Genomic DNA, 23,106 nt, shown 5'->3' on the forward strand with positions numbered 1-23,106 from the left:
TCTGGTTGCCCAAAAACCCCAGAGTTTAGGGAACTATCCAAGAGCAGTGGCGAGCAGTACTTCTGTTATAACCTCTTCCAGTGTGCAGCAAGCTGTGGGTGCAGCATTTCCTTGAGCGATTGTCACGATTTGAGGCTGGGCCGGCCACTAACGAATGACAGACACTCTCTACTAACCCCTCTCCCCTCCCAAAAGGGAAAAGGAGAGAGAACAAGGGAGAGAGACTTTACGGTTTGGAAAAGAAAACTAAAACAGCTTTAATGGAACAATAACAATAAAAGATAAGAATAAGAATAAGAAAAAAAAAAATGAAATATATACAGTATGTACAAATATATACAAAACCAATACCGAACCCAACTCCCCCCCACCCTGATGACACTACGTCACCACCACACCACAGGGCTGGCACTGGGGCAGTCCCAGGCTGGACTCGGCAGCAGACAGGGACGGGATGCAGGAGCTGGACTCAGGCACTGGATTCAGGGATGCACGGATCAGTCCTCCTCAGATGTCAGCCATCAAAGAAGAGCGAAGGGGGGAGACCCTCGTGATCTCTCAGCTTTATACTGAATATGATGTCTATGGGATGGAATACTCTGTTGGTCAGGTTTGGGTCACCTGTCCAGTTCGCTCCTCCCTGTAGGTGCAACCCTTTTCACTCCTGGCACCCCAACACGGAGTACAAGATTTAGCAGTGACCTTGGTCGCCATAAGAACAAGTATAAGCAAGGGCCTCTCTGCATACCATTCCTTGGTACGAACTATAAACATCAGGCCTTATCACTGCGGGGAGCAGTCACTGTCTGGAAAAACATGCTGCTGTTTCAGAAAGTGCTGGTAGTTAGAGGAGACTTAACTGAAAAGTTAAAGCACTAAAACAGAATTAGTTCTGATTTAGCCCAAACCAGGACAGCGATGCACTGTCCCTGAGTGCTTGCAAGGGGATTATTTTCTTCCCTGAACAGGTCAGTTTAATTTCTGGGTAACCCTGGGCTGCCACACCACTGCCTGGCTGTTCAAGCACGGTGAGTGTAAGGCGCATGCTGCCTATGCATGCTACTGGGTGTCTGTCAAACCTCCTGCTGACCTGCTCTGGGTGACTCTCTGGGGTGAAGGATCTCAGCCGACACGGTCACTTCAGCGTAGGCTCTGCCTTATCTCTGGCCCCTCCACCTTCCCTGCCTGTCTGCTAGGGTGACAGAGGCACTTCACCAGGGCTTATTTTCTAGGCAGCTCTCCCCTACCTCTTTGCTCTGCTCCTCCCCCACCCTCACTCAGCCTCTCCGTTTCCACCAACTTGTTTTTACATAATGCCAGCCTAACTTTGCAGGGATGAAGGCCTGCCTCCGCTTGCCTGGGCAAGCTGCCTAAAAGCCTGGAGTGGCTGCAAGCTGCAGGAAACATTGCACCCGGTCCGGCACGGATGTTTGCAGTCTAGTTAAAAAAACACGGAGCTTGCATTATGCTAATCCCCCAGTTTTGGCTAACGAGGGACCTCCGCTGGCCAGGCAGGACCTATAGCAGCATGGAGAATGACATCATTTGGAAAAAGGGCTGCTGCGCCAGAGATTGTGCAACATCCCTCCCCTCTCATAGGGGGAGGCTGCTCTGTTTCGGCGTGCACCGGCACTGCTTTATAAATTGGAATAGTTTTAACTACCACAGAAGTTGTACCTCGAGGGAGTGCAGGATGAGGAGACAAGTGTGACCCCCTTCTCTGGCAGGCTGCAATAGGGATATGCCATAAATCTTGCGATTTTTTTTGTTAAGCAACGTCACCTAGACATTAGTTTCCTCTTAACACACGCATTTTTTTTAGTTCTTCTAATTTGGCTTTTACAAATAATGGGAAGAAATGCCAGTACCAAGAAAGTATAAGTGGTGTGATGCTGCTTGCAGGCACACCCACGTGCTGCTTTGTGAGCAGCACGAGGAGCTGCGGAGAAATAAAATGCGAGATGACTGGGCTGCTTTGTGAAACCTTCCAGCTCAGTACTGCCAAAATGCCATCAGGTGCCCCGCACTCTGAAACCAGCATACGAGTCTCAGCATCGCCATTCTGCCTATTCCTTCCCTTATGGGCACAGTTACAATAAATGGCAGCTAAGCACAGACGTCTCCCTGGCATACTGTCAGGCAGCCTTGCTGGAGGAAATTTTTTTTCCACCCTGCAAGCTGCCAAGGTGGACTCCTTACCTCCTGCGAAAGACTGAATGAGACTGCAGTTCCCCCATCAGTTTCATAATACTCAGAAAGCATCCATTTACATCATTGTGTGCAGTGCAGGGCAGCAGCTGCCAGGAAATTTGAAACTATTTTGATTCCAGTTGACTAGAACAGCAGCAATTGAATTAGCCGGTATCGCTATAGATAAACTGATGATCTGTGCATTTTATTTCTTTGACCAATGGGTAACTGCTGGAGCTACAGTAACCTCTGTGAGTAAGGAGACTGTTCAAGCAAATATATCTAATTTCTCGAGCTAGCTAGTGTGTGTATATATATATGTATAGTATGGAGAGAGACACTCACACCATTCTTTTGTAAAATGTACCTGTAAACAAAATGTCTGTCTATGCTTGTAACTTGTGTTTTGCTTCCTAGAATTTCCTTTTATTATGCTGTAGACAAGCTTGCTTGACATGGAATAGTTATTTACCTATGAAATATCATATCTATGCCTGATATAAGTAATGAATTCTTTCACCATCTAGTCATCAGAAACGTTGCCAACTGCTGTTAGGTTGTATTTGCCCATTCTCAGTTTTCTAGCCACTCACCCCCTTTCTATTTTAGCTTTTTCTCTCTCCGTTTAATTAAATTTTCTTTTTTGCTTTGTTGAAAGAAGCCACCTTCAATGCAAAGTAGAAATTGGTGTTACCTGTGACTGTGTGTCCTTTCTTTGTTTGTTTGGTGATGGGTATTTTTTTTTCCCTGCTCGTCTTCAGTGCGGTCCTTAAATTTTGTTGTTGCCTTTCTAGGCTTGTTTGTAATGCAGTCATATTGGGGGATGGGGTTGGACAGGATATGCCAGTAGCTGCAGCAAGACATGATGCTGTGGTGGTACATGGGAATAAGGGAGGAGTTTCCCTTAAAGAGCTCAGGTTCCTCTGAGCTCTGGTACCTGAAATAGCTCTTTGAGCAAAGGGAAATGTTTTGCATCTTTTAGGAGTGGGGGGCAATTGGTGGTGGTTTACCGCAAGCAGTGGAAACCTCAGCAGTCATGTGTGTGGTGGTACCTAATGTGTTAGGGACAGACTGCTGCTTTGGTGCCATACATGATTTTTTTTTTTTTTAATCAGGCAGTGATTTAGGCAATGTTCCTGCAGGATGCTGTGAAGGCAAGAATCCCGCTGACTTGTGCTTACAAACGGCAGCAGCAGTCCTTCCAGAGCAGGGCTGCTGGCGCCTCACTTTAGAAAAGGGCCTTAAATTTCTCTGTATGAAAATGCTCCTTTCTTGCCCAGGTGAAACACAGTTTACAAACGTGGCAGAAAGGAGTACCTGTGTGCACATGCCCTCCTCCTGTGTGTGTCTCTGTGCCCATATATGCGTGTATGTGCTCTGTATTTGTACCTCCTCTGGAGTCTGCTGGGCTTGATAGATGGTGAAGTTTGCTTAGGATGAAGTTCAGCAGAAGTAAATCAGAAACTTGCTCGGGATTGCTTACAGCTGTCAGCAGTGGACATCGGTGGCAGATGAGGACATGCAGCAGTGCATTTAGCATTCACTGCCAGAAATAAGGCCGCCTCTGTTTCCCTCATGTCGGTGCAGAAGATAAGATAGCAATTAGCAGAGAAGAGCCTGGCCCCTTGGCAGGGTCTGTGTGCGGTGCCTTGTCAGGGCTTGGCCTCCAGTACATGTTGGCTGCATCCCAGCTGGGGGGGGGGGGCTGGCAGGGTGGGGGGGGATGCTCCGGGCTTCCTTCCGATGAGGCAAGGTGGGGTGTGTGGGCTGGAGGGAGGCACAGGGGTCCCAGCCTCTGGGGCACCATGCATTGCCTTCCTTTGGGATGTGGCCAGAGCCTGCGGCCCAGGCAGTGGCATGGCCAAATGCTGCCCCACGGTGCTGGGGGCACAAGGTGATCCCAACTGGGCACCTCCTGCTTGCAGGTCTGCAAGCTGGAATTGCTGTTAGGTGGAGCTGTGTCCACCAAGAAGGGTTTACATTAGCATCTATAGTGACAGGGCTCCCTTCCAGCAGATCTTCTCTTAAAAAATCCCATCTCTGGACACATGCTGAGAAAGCAGCAAGGAGTAATGCATTAGAGCAGATGAGGGCTGCAGAGTGGGGAGCTGGGGCCTTTGGCTGGCTTGGGCTGGTCCTGCTGCAGGTCTAAGGACATTGCAGCCACACAGCATTGTTCTCATCTGTGAGTTGGTCCTGGTGGAAGTGTGGGCCAATGGCAACCTGGCACCTGTGCCATGAAGTGGGTAGGCTTGGGATGCACACAAGCACTGTGTGGCTGATTTGTGTGCAAAGGGGCCTGTTTTTCTGGGGCTTTGGGCGCTTAGAAAAAGCACCGAGCCTGGAAACGCTCACATGGGGAGAGGGACCTTGCTCCCTTCTTGAGACTCTTCCCAGTGCGCCCACACCTGTGTGTTGGAAACCCTGCCATGAAGGCAGGCTGGTGACACAGAAGTAGACAGGTCATCCATGCTTCTCACAGCTCCCTGGGACCTTGCAGCAGAGAAAAGGTCCCTGCTTTGTCCAGTTGTTGTCCTCAGCAGCAACCAAGTCATCTAGGTGAAACCTGACCCACAGAAGTTTTATTATGGAGTTATTAAATCAACAGCATAGAGATATCTGGAGAACTTACTGGGGAAGAGGCTGTGGTTTGGCATGATCTGAGTCTATCACTTTGATACTGCGCCATGCACAATGTGTGGTATTTACTCTGTGTCTAGATATACTGGATAGTGAGCTGGCAGGTGTGAGCTGCTGCTTGCCTTTACAAACCACTGGCAGATAAGATAGCCACATTAGTGCAGTGCTGAGCTCATGTTAAATTATCCTGCGTTTCACCTTGAACTGAGCCTGTCATTAACCACAGCCACATGGCTTGCTCTTCAGAAATGGCTTGTGGCCAGCCTGCTCAGGGTGGAGATGGGGATTGGTTTGCAACGCAGCACCTAGAGATGCACCTTGAGCAGGGCAAAGCATCCAAATGCAAGTTGGTGTCTGGTTTCAGAGCTGTCACCCCTGACATTTTTCAGAGTAGGTATTTGGATCTGGCCACCCTGTTGTTTGTTTTAAAGCACTTTTATACTCCAGGCCTTTTTTTTTTTCCAGAACGATGCAGCAAATGCAGCTGTTGCTGGGTTTTTTTTTTCAAAAGCTGAGTTCCTCCTTGGGCCATAATATAAGGTGGCCAAGTATCCGTCATTGTGTCATCTGTGAGGTCCCTCTGAGGACAGCTGTTTCTCTGTTACTCCACAACAATGGGAGCCACTGGGTGCTTGGTGCTTGCAAAATGGGACCATCCCTTTTTTGCTCCTTCTTTGTTTACTTCAGTTGGAAAAGCAGCACAAAGAGGGCAGGGGTAGTAAGCTTTCTGTGCAGTGGTGAATTTTCTGCAACAGAAAGCGTGAACTGCTTGGTATGTGTACGTCACTGCAACACGACCTTCAGTTGCCTGAGTTGTTAAAGGAAGAGGGTGGTGCTGGCAGAAAGTTGAATTGCTCATTAATTGCTTTGTAATTTAGCTAATTGGTTTTGTCAAGGCTGTGGAATATATGGGGTGCAGCTGATTGTTGTCCCAGTGTTTCATCTTTACAAGTGAAAATGACCTAAAACCATTTTTTAAAAATGAAACCAACATGTATCGTGCATACTATGGATTCAGACCTGTGAGTATCTGCTTTCTTCAGCCTTTGTGTCTGGCCTGTGGCCTCAGACTGTTCATGGGCCACTGGGACACTTTCTGAAGCGTAGCAGACATTTCTGGCATTCCTTCCACAGCAGTGCACACTCCCAAAGTAGGGCTGCCCAAAAACTCCTATGTAAAAGGACCAGCTCTGGATAAGTGCAGTGTGAGAGCACGCAGAAGTGAGTTAAACAGAACAGTATTTTCCCTGCAGGGGAGAGCATAGTTACTCTGCTAGGAAGGGGCTGGGAAGGGAGGTCAGGCTTTCTGCTTATGCATGCAGTAGATAAACCCACATCTCTTTTTTTTTTCTTTGCAGGTAGTGGCCATGGAAGCAGCACTTTGCTCCCTCATACCATCATGAATGAATTTCCAGAGTACAGCGCTGTAGAGCCGAGTGGAGATGCGCTGAGAGCTTCATTGCCACACCAGGCAGAGCCTGTGGCACGCAGTCCAGAACGAAGGGATGGCCACCACCAGGTGCCTGGCAGGCCCTTTCCTCAGTGTGTGGCTCCTGCAGACAGTTTGAGACCTGACGGTGGGGCAGCACAGCTGCACGCCCTAGAAAAAGGTTTACAACCTGCAGGTAACCTGCCAGAGATTACGAAACTCTCTCAATATCTGGAAGCAACAAAGGTGCAAGAGAGAGCAAATACCTCTCTTGATTCAGAGACACAAATGGAAAAAAAGAGCGTTACTGGGAGCCAAAATGTGCAGGCAGCCAGAGAACCAGTTCCAGCAGGCCAAGAAAAACCCTCAGACATGCCTCTTCCATCTGAACAAACTGCTGAGGAAAAAATGCATTTGATCATAGAGAAAGATCTGACTGCAATATGGACTGGAGAAAAGCAGTCTGAGTCCTTGCAAGCTATCAGTAATAAAGCTGAGGAGGTCCACGCAGCGCAGGAGACAAGCTGTCATAGACCATCTGTGACAAACCTGGAAGCAGCCAGCAGAGTGGAGGGGTGGGCGCATTTTGAGGAGTTTTCAGCATACAGTCAAGGCAAAATGCAAATGGGTCCTGAAAGGAGGCTCTCTAAAGAGGCAGCTGTGAGTAAACATGTAGAATTTCAAGGGGTGGAGATTTTATGGCTGCAAACAGCTGAGGAGCAGAGAAGAAAGAAGCACTCACTGCTGGAGACTGTGTCCGTGGAGAGGAAGGCATTCCCCAAAACATCCAGCCACCCTGCGCCACTGATGGTATCCCCAGGCTTGGTCTCCTCACCAGACAGCGCTTGGAGCGAGGTCTGTGAGAACCCAAGTCTGGGACCTACTGCCTCTGGAGCCGCTCCTCTGGCACTGCTTGATGAAAGCGGGGAGGATGAAGTTTTTGTGAAGGATAAGAAGAACCGTGGTGAGGAGGAGATGGCTGTGCTAGTGAGAGGCCAGGGCAGGTGAGATGGTGCTTGGGCGGGTGCAGGGGGCACGTGGGGTTTCTGTTGTCCCAAGCTTATGCCTACCACTTTAGGAGCTAATGACGAACAATGTTTCTCTGCTGCCTGTGGCATGGTGGCAATGGTAGCAGTTCATGACTGGTGGTGGCTAGTGTATGAAGTTGGGCCTGAAACCCATCCACACCACCTTGATGAAGTTTGAATTCCTTCTCAGCTTTGGAAATGTAAAGATGTCTCTCGCTGTTTGTGGAGTAATGGCTGTGTGACGAAGCATCTGTAGTAGGTGTAGCTGGGATCCGGACATGGCATGTAATTAAATACAGGCAGCACGCAGGCCTGGCCGTATATGCCTGGCCAGATTTTCTGGTTTCAGGCAGAGTTTGTGCAAGAATGGGGCAAGTGCCTCTGAGAGGTCGGATAATAAAGAAGTTTTACCCAGGGCCTGATATGTTGTAAGAGGGTAAATGCTGTGATGTGCTTTCTATAGCATCTGTCAATCGATCTATCTACCTACCCACCTGTGTTTATATAATTTGAGCTATATATATTGCAAAAACGGTGAGCTGCTTTTTTACAAGAGCATCCTGATTTGCTCACTCTTCTTTCCTGATGCACATCTGTAACAAAGCAAAGGGTGCCACTGGCATGCTCCGAGCAAACCATGCCTTCTCTGACTTGGCGGAGTGTTTGGTGCTGAGACAACTGGATCTCAGCAAGGGAGGTGCTTCTGGCTCTGCACCTGGGGATCCGTGGCGTTTTGCTTTGGCTAAAGTGTGGGATCGCTCAGGTGGGCAGCCGTGATGCCTGGCACGTGCCATGAGAAGCCGTGCAGTATTTGATGCAGCAGAGAAGAAAACTCTCCGCAGGGGACTCCTACACCTTTGCCTATGCATCTGCAAGCAGGCCGAGTCTTCCCCCTTCAAATCTGGTTCTCCTGGCTCTGTGGTTTTAATTGCATTTGTTTTCCTTTGTGTTTTGGAGGGATTTCCTCCAGCCTTTTGCTGAAGACCCCAGCCCTAGTTTGCAGAGCCAGCAAACTCCTCCAGAGGCAGTGGCCCCATCTGGGTGCACATCTCTGACCTGTGCAGCCTCTGGCATGGCAGTGGTGCCAGCAGAGACCTTAGGCATTTACTCTTCCTTGCACAGTAAGAAGCTGATGTTATCTGTTAGACAGTATCAGGCATTCCTCCCGCCCTTTTCTTTTACACAGGAGGTTGTTTCTTTTTATGTCCCCAGAGAGGGAGATGGTGCCAGTCATGAACAGAGGTGGTGCAAGAAGAAACTAGCATTTTACCCACAGTGTCGTCTCCTGCATGAAGCCACATTCACCTTTCTGTTCACAAAGGTGGAAGGCGAGGAGAGTCACCCAGAGGTGTAAACCTTGCCCCCAAGCTGAAATAAGCTGTTTCTGATTAATTTCCAGGATGATGGAGGAGGGGGAAGCTGCCACGGGAGGATATGATGTCCTTGAGCAGAGGCACTCCGACGTCTCCACTGATCTGTACAGCTCACAGTTTGAAAACATCCTAGACAATGCATCTTTATACTACAGCGCGGAGTCGCTGGAGACATTGTACTCGGAGCCTGAGAGCTACTTCAGCTTTGAGATGCCACTCACTCCCATGATCCAGCAGCGCATGAAGGAGGGCGGCCAGTTTTTAGATCGGACATCAGCTGCAAGGCAGCCAGATGTCCTGCAGCTTCCCCCTGATGGGGAGGTGAAGGGCTGCGGTGAAGGCATTGACAATGGCATAAGGGATGTGAGCGAAACACTCTTCAGAGGAGATGTCACGGAAGTCCTTCATTTGGAAAGGTAAAATTAGTGGGTGAGCTTTCTGTGTGCCTACTGATTCTTCCCTGATGTCTGTTTACTTCAGCAAAGTGTAGTTTTGCCTCTTTCAACACTACACGTTTTTGACATAGAATAATTTCCAATGTAACAGAGCTAGCTGCAGGAGAGAAGTGAGATGTCCAAACCTGCTGTTCATTAGAAAAGTGCAAATGTACTTTACAAAGTTTTGTAGATGATATTTGTGTCAATAAAAGGCTGGCTGGTGTTGTCACATCTCTGGGACCTGTCCCTGGAGAGTTAGTTACCGATTAGAGGTGAACGTTGTTCAGCTGCAGTTATACTGAATTTGTTACTGGCAATTTTAGAAACAATTAACACCCTGTGCACATGGATGAGTTGTCCAAATGCAGTTCATGATTTGGATGTTAAAGGTGTGTCTCTGGGCATAGTGTTTCCTCTCAGAGTGTTTCCTCTCTTGAGGTCGGTGGGAGTTTTGCTGCTTACTTCAGCTGGAACAAGGTTTTGCTCCCACCACATTCATGGGATGAGAGACAATCTGTGCTTAGATAATGCTTAGAGACACATTAGCTGCCTGCGTAGTGGGGATTTCATTAGGGATTAAGTTAATTTTAGGTTAAATTTGCAGCCATAGTGATAAGCCAACAGAGGATTTTTAAATTCTTTTTTCCTCCTTAATAAAAAAAGGAAGAAAGAGGGGCCCCCCAACAGCAGGTTTGTTAGGAAGCTCTGCTGTCATAGTCTGCAGGGCTCTGTTAGGGATGTGCCCGCAAGGCTCGCTGTGTTAAGGTAGGTGCTGATAAAGAGTGTAGCTGCAGCAGAACTGCCACGGATGCACCCAACAGGATAAACCGGACCAGACAATAACCTTACTAACCACCCTACCACCATGATATCCTAATAATCATGTTGTATTGCACCGCGGTACAGGTGACTGACAGATAGTGTGTGCTACATTGTTGGAGCCAGTGGTGAATCACCGTGTTACAGGATGTGGGTGCGGAGCACCGCGTGCATGCTGGGTGCTGCATGGGGTCTGTTTGCAGAGGAGTCAAGGCAGTGCGTCACTGTGGTGCCCAGGTGAACCAGAAATAGCCACCTGAGCTGTGGGCACTGTTTCTAAGAGTTTGCATGTGTGGTTGCATTGCCTGAAGCAATTCCAGATTTGTTTTTTTTTCAGCTGAAAGTCCACGTGTGCTACGTGTGCGTTAGCCACTGCAGCACCTTTGTGCTTTCTGCTGTAAGCCCTTGATTCCTGCGCCCCGCGGTTGCGTTGGGGCTGTAGTTGCCCACAGGTAGCGCCTGCCTGGCGCCGCAGAGCGTCAAGGGGCACCCACGGGAGTGCTCCAGCTCTGCCGGAGGACGAGGTGGGGAAGGCAAGCCCACCGCCCCGCCTGTCGCCGGCAGCGGCAGGAGCCGGCAGGCGGCAGCTCGCCTCCCGTACTCCGCGGGGCCACCGGAGCTCTGGGTGCCCTCTGCGGAACTGCTGGCCCTCCCTGCAGCCAGGGGCTCCCCCAGCTCCCGCTGCCCTCCCCCGCCCCCCGCGACGGGAAGCCGCGGCGGGCGGGTGTGCAGGCAGGGGAGCAGCTAGAGGACCCCGTCTGTAGCGGTGGAGGCGGGTGTGGGATCTCAGCGTGTGAATAGCGGCAAGTGCAAAGCGAAGCGGGGGAGTTTGGGACGTGGGGGGCTTGGGAGCAAAACAACGCGATGTTGCAGCGCGGCACAACACGAAGCATAACCCCCTTTTCCGGAAAGCGCCCTGCCTGCCCAGGTGAAGAAAAACCGAAACCGAAACCTCGGCAGCTCCCTATGCCGTGGTATTTCGGCGGCAAAAAACGTGTGGGAAGTGCGTGGGGAGGGAGTACACTTCCACGTACCAGCGCTTATTTATGGGGGAACAGTGTGAAATACTGGTAGTTCTTCACGACTTGGTACAGAGGGGGAGGGCGGGCGTGAGAGCAAAGAGTTAATGGTTCACACATGGAAATTGAAAGCCGTGTGCTTAGAAAAGGAGAAGCAGGTGCTCCCCATGGCCATGCCCTCCTGATAGCAGGTAGCTGAGCACTGTAGCACCGTTTGCATCTCTCTGGAGGGATCCTGAGCGCGAGTGACCTGCGGACCCTAGATGGCGTAAGGTTTTAATGCATAAGGCGAGGAAAGCTAGTGTTGTCATGAATAAGCGGGAGGGTAACATCGTTCTCAGCTCTTAGGAAATCGCTGGCTCTGGGAGGGATTAACTCTGATATGTGAAGGCCAGTCACATGCCTTTAGAATTGGGGAAAAAAAAAAAAAAAGGAAGAAAAAATGTATATAGAGGCTTGTGAGCTGCAAGTTCCTATGGGCTCCTGGGTGTCTGGATGTTTTGTCCCTGCTGTCCTCCCTGTCAGCTACTGGACGTGGTTAAACACAGTAAGTCCTGTCGAGAGCTGTGTGATGTGCCCTCCCTGTCAGCCACCTGCTTCACTTTCTTAGGGCAGGGGCATGTCAGCTGGCTCCTGGGTTTTCCTGTGGGACATGTTGGCTTGCTTTTGCAAGTAGGCCTTCCCCAGCACAGCCTAAGTGTCCTTTGTGTTTGGTCAGTGAAGGAGGGATGCCTGGGGGAGGAGGGCATGCAGCTTGCTTTCCTTTGGGAATGGTTCCGGCCCTTGGTGTCTTTTGGGAAGCTTAATCTCTTTCCTAAGTATGTAATAATCATCCTTATGGGGGAACCCCAGATTTCTGCAGTTGAAGTAGCCTTAAGTTTCCCCAGGTGGGGGTGGGAGAACTGTGGGAGCAGGGCTAGTGGTTGAGGTTTCAGCGCTGAGGGATAGCCTTGCTGTGTATTAGGGCACCGTTGGGGTCCCCATGAAATGTGCTGAGCCACAGCTTGCCAGTGTAATGAAGCTTTGCAGTGGCAACAGAGATACTGCATTTGGGCTGTGTTTGGTCCCCTTGCCTCTGTGTTATCCCTGCAGAGGCATGCAGTCCCCACTGTTGCACCCGTGCACCAGATGTTGTGCTCCTCCCTTCTCATGCCAGTGGGTTGTGTTGAGATGGAGCAAGGCTCAGCTTTGGTGTATGGGAATTTAGTTTTACTTGCAGAGGCCATAAGGAAGACTTTGCAAGGTGCTACCCAGGCATCAAGCCTGAGTTTGCGTTTGTTTGATATAGGTGTAGTCATTTACACCAAATCAGAGTGGGAGGAAGCGTACATATTTCCAAAGCAGTAGGATACACCTGAAGGAAAAGTGAGTTATCTTTGCTATGTATACACTGAGTGACGGAGCATCAGTGTGCCTAAAGGTGAAGTGTGAAGTTCCCTTGATGAGGATTTCCATCTTTCTTTTCTACTTTCAGACTTTAAGGACAGATTTTTTTTTTTTTTAATCTTTTTTCTGCGTTCTTGATAGCAGACTTTTCCCTTGTATGCTACATTCAGAATAAGAAATTAAAAAAAAAAACCCCAAACAAAACTTCTGGCATTTCTTTTCCTGAGTTGTTTTGGAAGGTGTGGTCTCTGTTGGAAGGACATGGCCCAAGATTTTTCTAAATCCAGAGAGAAAAGAAAAACAATCTGTATTGCAGCTCCTAATCCTCAAAAATGCTAAATATTTGCCACCTGTTATCATCTTCAAAGAATTGCTGCAGCTCTGCAAATTCTGCAAGTCCTTTTTTGGTTTTGGTTGTGTGTTTTGTTCTTTTTTTTTTTCCTAGAGATGCAAACACAAATGTAGTGACATATGTATCCTTTTGTAATTCAAGGGGGGAAGAAAATAAACTCTCTAAAGCAATCTGATTGTTCTCATAACAAATGCACAAGAATGTAGATTGATGTTCCCAATGGCTGACAGGTGTCCCTTAATGGTTTGGGCCTCTCATGCTAGCTCCAATAGTTGTTTTTTTTTTCTTCTGTGTATGGGTCATTTCCATCGGTTTCTTAGTTGGCACTCTGCTTATTCTTTCCTTGAGACAATAAACTTTGACAGATAAACCCAGTTTTGATCTTTTTCTCCAGGTTGGTTCTCTAAGTCTTCTCCCAGTTAATTAGTATTCTGTATGCCAGTTATTCTTCTGGTTTTCGGTTCACACTGGTAATTTTGTCCAAGGTAGCTTGTATTTGATTTTCAATGTGGTGTGAGACTCAGTACTTGCATATCTAATATGTAACCTTTATTAATTCATTTTATTAGTCTGTCCATCAGCAGTCTGGTAGAATTTTTTTCCACTTTGAAGACTTACCTTGCAACCTGGTTGACATTTTTTCATTTAGTGTGAAATCTGCTGAGATCCGTGTGTTGTAAGTGGATGTTTTTCAGCCTTTGGACATGCTTCAGCTCATGACAAACTCTGGGACCTGGGAGAGCTAGGGCTGTCAGAAGGTGGTACTTCATATTTGCTGTCATCCATATAGCCAGGATAATGAAAGTTATCAGAGGAATGCCACTGGTTGTTGTCCTGGAAAAAGTGTTTGCATCAAATGCATCTGCAGCTGGTGAGCAAGCAAATATGTGCTGCAGCCCTTTCGCCTGCCTGTAGGCTATTGCGATTGTTGAGCCACTAGTAAGCACAATATGCTGGCACGGGTGTGTTAAATCCAGGTAAAGATGAAGTGGCGTAATCCACAGGGATAAATTTCCGAAACTGGTGATGTTTTGGCAGCTGAGGATTTGCCCCTTTATTGCACATCTTAGTAACTTAAAAAATGTTAAGTCACACTGATCACCTTGGTATTCCCTGTGGGAAGGTAGCATCATTTTTATCAAGGCTCTGGAAATGCAGCATGTGAGTTTGTCTTTGCTCTGGCTAATGAGGTGCTTACAACACTGGTTTTGTGAGAGTTTTAAAACTGCTTCTAGTTCCTAAATAAACAGTTGTTTTAGGGAAAAAAGGGCTGCTGACTTTTCACCTCTTCAGTTCCCAGCCTCCTCTGAAAATAAAACAAACAAAACAAAAATCCAGGAGCTGACAGAGACAGAAAAGAAAACGAAAAAAAAAAAAAGTGGAGCAGCTGATCAGTTTGCTGCACAAAATGCCTTAGTATAAAGCTGTCAGCAGCTCAGCTTCTCAGCTGGCATCTGTTGGCATATCTCCATTAATGTCAAAGCCATTTAGGTCAGGAAGCCTTCATTCACTGAAATCGAGGAGTCTCTGCCAGCTTCAAGTCAGTCCTGCAGTGTGGCCTGCCCTCAAATCCATTGGCTACGACTGGCTGCCAGTCAAGCCCCCCTCCACATTATTGCTGGTTAACTCTCTTCTTCCTCTGTCTGTCGGGATAGAGAGAGACAGAGCCTGGTGGCTGTCAGGGTGCTGTATGCATGTATAGCTTCGGATGTAGTGTGTGAGTGCTGGTGGAGAAGAACAGGGCATGTAGCGTGCAGACTCCTTTCTAGCACAGCTGGGTGAGCTATGGGTTGGTTGATGGTTATTTTTCCTTTATGGTGGAAGTCTGTCTTTTATTAACTACTCTTTTTGAGGACAGGTGGTTCATTTTCATGTGTGGTTGCAACAAAAAGCTCCTGTGCGATATTACTGCCAGTGCTGAAATGCACCATCTGCACATTTGCAGGGAAGCCTTAACCAAAACGTGTAAACACCTGTATTTTTATGCATCTGGTTTGCGCCCTGCCAGGGAGGACCAGCTGGACCAGCTGCCCAGTTGATACGCACTCCCTGGGTCAGTTTGCAAACAGTTAAAACTGAGCCCAGGTGAGGGGAGAGGACAGGATGTACTCCACTGGCTTCCCAGTTTTGCTCCTGTCCAGAGGACCCTGCAGGAGCCTTCAAGCCTCCTGGGGAAAAGTTATGCTGGCACTGAGCATGGGATGGCTCTTGGCATCTGCAGCACTCAGGGAGCGGGTGATCTCAGGGGAGAGAGTCTGAGAGCTCCCAAAACACTTTGGGGCTGAGTGTTTTCTCAGCAAGGTCATGGATGTGCAGTGCATTCTTTGGGTCTGGGTTTTGTTCATGTCTGGGGGCAGGTGGGCTGGATCATAACTGTGAGACTATCTGATGTATCCAAGAGACCTACATGTCAGTGCATGTCAGAAATATCCATTGCAGGGGCAGCCCTTGGACACTCTCTGTGGAGAGGGCCAGGTTTTCACTTCCTAGGTGTGGGGGCATCAGTGTGGTGACAGTCCCTTTGCGATCACTAACCCCTGCCACAGCAATGTAAGGAGCCTGAGGTTGAAAGGAAATCAAACCTGAAGTATTTTTAGCAAAACATTTGTACTTCAGGTGGCAATGGGCCAGTAAGTCTGTGTAATAAAGGACATGCTGCCTTTCGGAAAGGCTGCAATCCTGTCCCTGCATATGGTGGGACTTCTTGTCCCAATGCTGTGATCCCATAATGATAATGTTTGCACTTGCTGTAATGCAAGCCTACCAGAAATGGCATTTTCTGAACGCTTTAGCTGTTCGTGCCCTACTTATGATTGACAGGAATTCTTTTAATCAAAGAAAAAAGGTGGATGATTACAGGGAGCAAAAGGTTACTTTTAAGCAGCAGCAGGCATTTCAGCCCCTGAAATTGACTTTGCATATGCATTTTATTGATAACCAATAGGAGATATACAGGGCTTGTTTGTTTATTTTTACTTTTCTCCTCTCTGTGACCTGACAAAGCCGAGGTGCTTTTAATGGTGAGTACTCTGGGTTGTAGAAACAATCTTCCCTTCATGTGTCCTGGGTGATACTGTGCTTGTGAGACACCCACTGAATTGAGTTGCAGTAAAGCGCAGCTGTGTCACTCCTCAAAGAGGGATCTACTTCAAAGTGTGTCTTTGAAGAGAATCCATACGTAGGACTTCAAAGCTGATTAAACCATTTGGAGTAAAATAGCTCAGTGAGTCATCTGCTAGGAAAGGGCATTATTTTTGTTTTTGTTATTTTCTCCCCCCTTCCTACAGTTGTATTTTGGAAGAGCCCTGGAGCTGGAGGTAACTGGCAAGGTAAATTGTTGCTTGATGTGATTTTGTGCTAACTCTCTCCTTGCCCCAAAGAAGCTGGTTCAGAGCTGCAGCGGAGCTGTTCCCAGCCCATCTGCGTGGTTGGCCACCAGTTGTTTCTGGTCAGCTCTGAAGGTTGTTTCTGTCAGCTCTAAAATGTGGAAGGGTATAACTGACTGAGCATCCATGTCTCTGAAGGGTTGTAGAGGAGGGATTCATTCCATCAGGGCAGGACTTTTCACAGAGTGAAGTCTGCTCCCCCTTGCAGTCCAGGCTAGTGTCAGGGGCATTGAAGTGCATCTGCCTTTCTGATGTACCTGCCATGCTGGGAGGTGAGAGCTGCTGCTGAGGGGCTGTTGAATTAGAAATAGAGCATGCTTTTCACAGGTAGAGTTGATGGTTATGGTTGAGGGGATGGTGTCCTCCATTTCGGAACCAGCAGGAAAAGAAGGCTTGGAGTGAAGGCATCTAAAACAACAGGGCTAGCATAGTGCTGCAGAGGGTGATTATCAGCCCAGCATGGCTCCCTGGCAGATGCTGTACCCCTGCTGAAAACAATATTTGTTCTAGCCCTAGCTTCAGCATACCGGAACACCTTTCTACCCTTCCTTATATTTAATCATTGCTGCTCTGATGGACTTTGCTGGCAAATGCCTGACTTAGCCTGCCTTGAAATAAAGCTGATGTTAAAGGCGTGCAGATTTATTTGAGTGAGAAAGTTTGGTTTCCTCATCCTTTCTTTCCAAAAAGATCTGAGAGGGTCCCAGTCCTGTCTCATCCAAGCTCCCCTTGAAATCAGTGCATCCAGTGCACTCCCTCTGGATGTGCACGCCAGATGCATTAGCATTCCTTGGGGAGAGGCCCCATGTGCATCCAGGGGGGACCATGTGGCACAGAGTGTATGCTACGCTTCAGTCTGGCAAGAGCTGCAGGCAGTAGCAAGCTAGGATCTCTGACGTGGCTGGGCTGAGGACAGTACTTAGGCTGAGTTGTCAGACCCTGCCACTCAGTGTCAGCATTGAACATCTCCTTGATAACGGCTTGGGCAGTTGCTCTGTGATGGATCTGAGCTCTTCTCTCAAAAAGCAAAATGCTAACATGCTTTCTTTCTTGGGACAAAACAGAGAATTTTCCCCCATGGATTTTCTAGAAAATGAAGGGCATTCTGTTGTTTAAGGCTGCAGGTACTCATGCCGAGATTTCCAGTTGCAGCCTGGTAGACTGGGAGAGTGGACCACTGAGCAATGAGGTGCCTGTATCATTACCATTATGTTACTGGCCTTACTCTGTTTTTACCTGGAAGTTGCAGACATTCCCCAACCATATGTTGCTGTGGAGGGTTTTGATTTTGGTGAAACCTAGGATGGGGGGCAGGGGGAATAAGTGAATCTAGAATATCCTTTAACTGATCAAGTGTGCTAAGTGCTGAGCATGACATGATTGAGATACCTTGGGATTGAGAGCTACATCACTGTAGACCTGTTCAATAATGGAATAAGTGAAGGAAATGGTATAAAATGTTTCAGACTCTGCCTAGATGTTACGGTGTGTTACGGGAAACCAGCTTTACAGATGTTACAGTTACATGGAGGGGCGACTGCTGCAGTTAGAAGGTACTGAATTTACCATAGCAGCTGTTTATTGAATTGCTGTAATTTCTGCTGGATATGGTCGTCACAGCCTCTATGCATTCACTGTGAACCTGGAGATGCTTTGGCAGAAGGAGGGAGGATGTGTCAGGAGTGCATTGCTGGGGACAGAAATAAGGTTTAAGGACCTGGTTTCTGGCCACAACTTGTGCACTGTGAGACCAGAGGGTCTGGGATTTTATAGCTTCTGTTTTCTGATAGCAGAGATTAATGTGAGAGTCTCTGGATGAAAATCAGCAGCCGTTGTTGTACAGGCAATTACTAGTGGTATCGCTATAGTTCCTTTTGGCCTTGAATGCAGGATTAGGGGGAATGTAATCTATTACATTTTCAGCCTATTTTTGTCTGTGGAGGTGTCTCATTTTTATATGATGAAGAGCAAAGCTGCATGAGAAATCAGTGTCCAGTCTTGCTCTGCATCACAAAGCCCTTGGCTCTATTTAGCTGGTAATGCTGCTGTAGAAACTGTAGACCGCAGAAGTTAGACCTGTTTGTGGCCTTGGTTGCTCCTAGCCCTTGATTAGAGTCCATTATAAGCACTTTACAGAGGGAGGCAAATATTTTCTATCTATTTGCTTTCTGTGCTTGCAGTCCCAAGGTACAGGCTGGATGATGAGTGGATTGAGAGCAGCCCTGCGGAGAAGGGCTTGAGGGTGCTGGTAGATGGAAAAACTGAACATGAGCCAGCAATGTGCGCTTGCAGCCCAGAAAGCCAATCGCATTCTGGGCTGCATTGAGAAGTGTGGCCAGCGGCTTGAGGGAGGTGATTCTCCCCCTCTGCTCTCTACTCTGCTCTCATGAGACCCTGCCTGGAGTACTGCGTCCAGCTCTGGGGCCCCCAGCACATGAAGGACATGGACCCTTTCAAGTGGGTCCAGAAGAGGGCCATGAAGGTGATCAGGGGGCTGGAGCACCTCCTCTACGAGGACAGATTGAGAGAGTTGGGGTTGTTCAGCCTGCAGAAGGGAGGGTTCTGGGGACACCTTCTAGTGGCCTCCGAGTACTTAAAAGGAGCCTGCAGGAAAGGTGGGGAGGGACTCTTTATCAGGGAGTGTGGTGATAGGACGAGGGGTAATGATTGCAAACTGAAAGAGGGAAGATTTAGGTTAGATGCTAGAAGTTCTTCACTACAAGGGTGGTGAGACACTGCAACAGATTTACCAGGGAAGCTGTGGCTGCCCCCTCCCTGGCAGAACTCAAGGCCAGGCTGGATGGGGCTTTGAGTAACGTGGTCTGGTGGAAGGTGTTGCTGCCCATGGCAGGGGGGTTGGAACTAGGTGATCCTTAAGGTGTCTTCTGGCCCAAACCATTCTATGATTCTGTGATTCTATCTGTGTTCAGCAGCTGAGGACACTGAGGCACAGAAGGAAAATGGTGCACCCAGAGAGACTTGGAAGTAAGAAGAGATGTCGGCCTTTCCCCTGAGTAACACTCTGCTGGACCCTGCTAAAATGACCTGTCAAGAAGGCAGCTTGCAGTAGTCATGCACAGAGCAGCTGCATTTGCTAAGCCTTCAGTGACATGGGCCTGAGTCTTCTCACCACCTAAAAAAATTGAGAACTGAAGTCTCACTTTAATGTTAACAATCTCACATTTTCCCTAAACAAAAAGCTTATATTGCAGACAGCCTATATTGTTGATTTGATTGCCGCCTTGTACTTATTAAGTAATAAGCTAATTAACTGTCAGAATAAATGAAGGAAGCATCCCTTATTCTTTGAGCTGATGTATGTATGGGGACCCACCATCAGGATGAAGTTTTAAATCAGGGAGAATGGAAGATAAGACTTCTTATGCAGCCCTGTTGGCTAGTTTTCGTGAGCAGGGGAAAGAGCAGGCTCACCTTCTTGCTGGATGTTCCTCCTTCACATCCTAGCCGCTGCTCCAAGAGGCAAAACAGGAGCTGGGAGCTGTCATACTGTTTATTTCACTAAGTGGCAGATGCTGGCACTTCCTTTCTTTCTAAACTTATGGTGGTTTGTGGTAACATTGACTCTTGTAGCGCACTGGTTCCTAGCAGGGTGCAGATGTTTCTTGTCAGCTTTGGCCATCTTTCAGGGCTATAAATATTGCCTTTAATAAAGAGCAGTGGTGAAACCAGGCTGTAATTTATGAGCAAGGCTCTGCAAGTTGGCATGGCTTTTGAAGCAGCGTACATATGTGGAAGGCTCTGTAGACATGTTAGCTCACCTGGTTATCCTTTGCTCTTGTCAATTTTTAGAGCTGGGAGTTTGAAACCGTATTGTGCCTGATTTGGGTGGACAAGGCATTGCTTGGGGTATGTGTCAGAGGACTCTGGAATTTGCTTTCTTCACAGGTTTGGAGTAGACTAAATTTAGAGAATTTTGGACATTGGCTAGTACTTTTGGAAAGGGCTGAGGAGGCATTTCCCACAACAATGGTATCAGTAGGGGCTTTTTTTGTTTTCTAGGATAGCTGGTGTGGTCAGTGATGTTAATCTGTTGGAATTGTATTTACATATTAATTACCTACTACAGCACTAAGACAGAACCCCTTTTGTTATAGCACCTTATTATTTACACCAAAATAAATGTGAAATCAAATCCACAGTACTTACAGGAATGAGTTGGATGTCTGTTTCTCCAGATAATTGAGAAAAAAAGTTGTACCTGCAATGTGGATTTGTGATGTTCTAGCAGCACTAGGAGGATGGAAACAGAGGTGAAATGGGCAAGACTCTGTCCTGTAGGAGCACCACATCACCTTCTTCTCTTAGACCATGCATGGGAAGAGAGGTAGGGCACAGGTGATGATTTGTGTGGAAGGAGGCATGCAGAATAGCTTAAAATAAAAATCTCACCTTTAAAGGGTTAATAAGTGGCTAGCAGACATTTCAATGAATGATTAGATAATTGTTACTGGAGCACAGCGGTGGGTTGTTCTAACTGTGGTTCATCAACCCTGAAGATTACAGTGGTGTATGAAATGATGGTATGTTGAAGTGTTGTGTTTAAAATCATCTTTAACTCATTCCACTCATATCTGCCCTGCGCATGACCCCTACTGATTGTTCACTAGCCCTGTGTAAATGAGGATTTAGTGGAAAGAATTTCTGTATAGTATTTTTTAATAGAAATGCTGTAATGCACACACATGGAGCTGATATTTTGCAAGAATTTTCATGCCAGTGTGAGAAAAACTTTTCCAAAGTTAAAAGCCTGCCTATGTGCAGGGGTGTGTATGTGGGGGTGCACTTTCTGGTGTGGAGGGCTCTTGCCTCTTTGAGGGGAGAAGCAAAGCAGGCACACAGCTCAGTCAGAGCTTTCCTACTGTAGTAGAGGTGGGAGGAATCTATAAATGCATGATTTATGTAAAATGCCCTGGGGTTGCCATGCTGAACATCCTGACTTTGAGCAGCCAGTGAGGGAAATTATTGCCACCACGAAGGAGCAGGAGGAAAGCAAGTGGTTTTCCAGGCTGGCCTGGGTGGCTTATGTCTCTCTCCCATTCCTTGAACTGGGTTCCTTGCTCTGAGTCCTGCTTTTTCTAGTGTTTCCTCCCCGTAGGATGCCTACTGCTGATGGACAGCACAGAAACCACTGAGACTTGTGCAGATGTTATTTGAGATTTGGGGAGTTGTACTGTTTGCAGGACAACTGGGGAAGAATGAGGAAGGGACTTGTGCCGAGTCAGCTTGTATCTGCTGAACACCCTGACTTGCTTGCTGCATTTTCCCCTGGAAAAATGGCTAATGGCCTACTTTTATAGGGACCCCTTCAAGCCAAGCAAGGGATTGGGTTAAAAAATACTAGAGCAAGAAGCATATGAGGAGCCAATGTTGTCAGGTGCAGTTGTAGGCTGATAATAGCAAACAGCTGTCTGTGAAGTGAGCACAAGTTGTGGACACTTGGCACACTCAGAAGGTCAGTGCAGAATGTGTTTCTGGGCTGGAAAGCCCATATTTGGGTCTCTATGTTTAAGCTTTTAACCTCTGATGACTGCTAAATAAACTTGCCTGTTCTACACAGCTCCTTCAATTAAGTGGAATTTGCTGTATTGTGTAATCTTGCCTCTGTACCATTAACTGCCTTCTATTCTAAGAGGAATTAAATCCTTCTTGAAACGGTAATGTTATCATATTTTTCTTCTTTCTGTATTCTGTCCATCTCATAGCAATGCTGAACTGCAGAATGTGGTGGTAGACTCTGGTGCTGCCATGGGGAGCAATGAACTTCAGGAGAAAGATGCCACCAGAGCCCTTGGCCATGATCTCAGCAATGGCAGCAGTAGCAATTTGGAAGCAGCCAGGCGCCTGGCTAAGCGCCTCTACCGTCTGGACAGGTTCAAACGCTCTGATGTGGCAAAGCATTTGGGTAAAAAGTAAGTACTGATATGAGGCCTTTGGCCATGTTGTTCCTGCTGCTTCTGGAGGGGTTCACTCGAGTGATAATCATTTTTTATGTATTTGTTTAAAGCAATGAATTCAGCAAGCTTGTGGCCGAAGAATACCTTAAGTTTTTTGACTTCACAGGCATGACGCTGGACCACTCACTCAGGTACATGGCCATTTGCAGGCCTTATGTTCTTGTTTTAGTTACGGTGCTGTTTGCTGTGTTCTCCTGATTGAAGCAGTTGCCCTGTGGGGCCTTAAGAGGGTGAAGAGAGGGGTGTGATGTGATTTTTGGGACAGAGCTTTTCTCTTCTATTTGGCTTGGCATGCTGCTGTACTCCAGAGTGCCATTGGAGTGGTGGCATTTCCTGGTGGGGGAGATCTTTGGGTGGACCTCCTTAAAGATGGTCCTTGATGCAGAGGAGATGGAGGAAGAAATGATCAGTCACTTGGTAAACTGGGCACTTGCAGTTTGCGAGGTGCTGCTGGGGCATGAAAGTGTTGCTCACAGCTGAGCCACACAGACTTTTTGGCCGATGCGTTTTGAAGCTTGCACTGGCAGGCTGCAGTGCAGAAAGCCAGGGCCACAGTTTGATGTGGCTTAGCAGCCCCCTTGCCACATCCCTCTGAGGCACCCAAGAATGTGCAGAACAGCAAAAGCTTCCACATGGAAAATGCCGTTGAGAGTTTGGTAGCTGCCAGTATGGATGTTTGAAAACCTAGCTCTTCAATTTTCCTTCCTTTTTACACTGGAATTAGGCCCCAACAATGTTTGTTTTCAGTATATTTTTTTCTTAGGAGGCAAAGCACCAAGTTTATGTGGCAGTGGCGTATTAGCACAGTTGCTGGTGTTCTGGTATTTAAAGGGATTTAAAGTGAGTTTAAATCATCTGGCTGAGGTTACTCAAGTGGGTTATTTCTAATGGTACAAAACCAGGAGGTCTGCAGGCACTTGCCAGTCCACTTGAAAATGCATTTCCAGGGGGGTGACTCCAGGAGACAGTGGCAGACCCCAAGGAAAGCTGGGAGTCCTGCGTGCCAAGGGCAGTGGAAAGAAAGCACACCTGCAGAAGGGTGAACTGCCTGTTCCCATGGCAGGGGAGCAGA

The 23,106-nt window shown here is 47.7% G+C and overlaps 1 protein-coding gene across 2 annotated transcripts in view; it reads left to right on the top strand.

The window, feature by feature from the left end:
* Window positions 1-23,106, top strand: part of LOC104353807 (PH and SEC7 domain-containing protein 3) — an 88,471-nt gene that overhangs the window by 7,549 nt on the left and 57,816 nt on the right. Inside the window, exons 2-5 of one of the 2 annotated variants that reach the window (XM_086480542.1) lie at window positions 6,189-7,263; window positions 8,687-9,076; window positions 21,783-21,989; window positions 22,085-22,165. In XM_086480542.1, coding sequence (XP_086336668.1) covers window positions 6,189-7,263; window positions 8,687-9,076; window positions 21,783-21,989; window positions 22,085-22,165 — 1,753 coding nt within the window. Of the gene's footprint in view, window positions 1-6,188; window positions 7,264-8,686; window positions 9,077-21,782; window positions 21,990-22,084; window positions 22,166-23,106 lie in introns of those variants that run through there. The other variant, XM_086480543.1, reaches the window with a different exon arrangement.

The sequence above is a fragment of the Leptosomus discolor genome, chromosome Z (genome assembly GCF_034619465.1).
Source record: "Leptosomus discolor isolate bLepDis1 chromosome Z, bLepDis1.hap2, whole genome shotgun sequence".
NCBI classification, from domain to species: domain Eukaryota; kingdom Metazoa; phylum Chordata; class Aves; order Leptosomiformes; family Leptosomidae; genus Leptosomus; species Leptosomus discolor.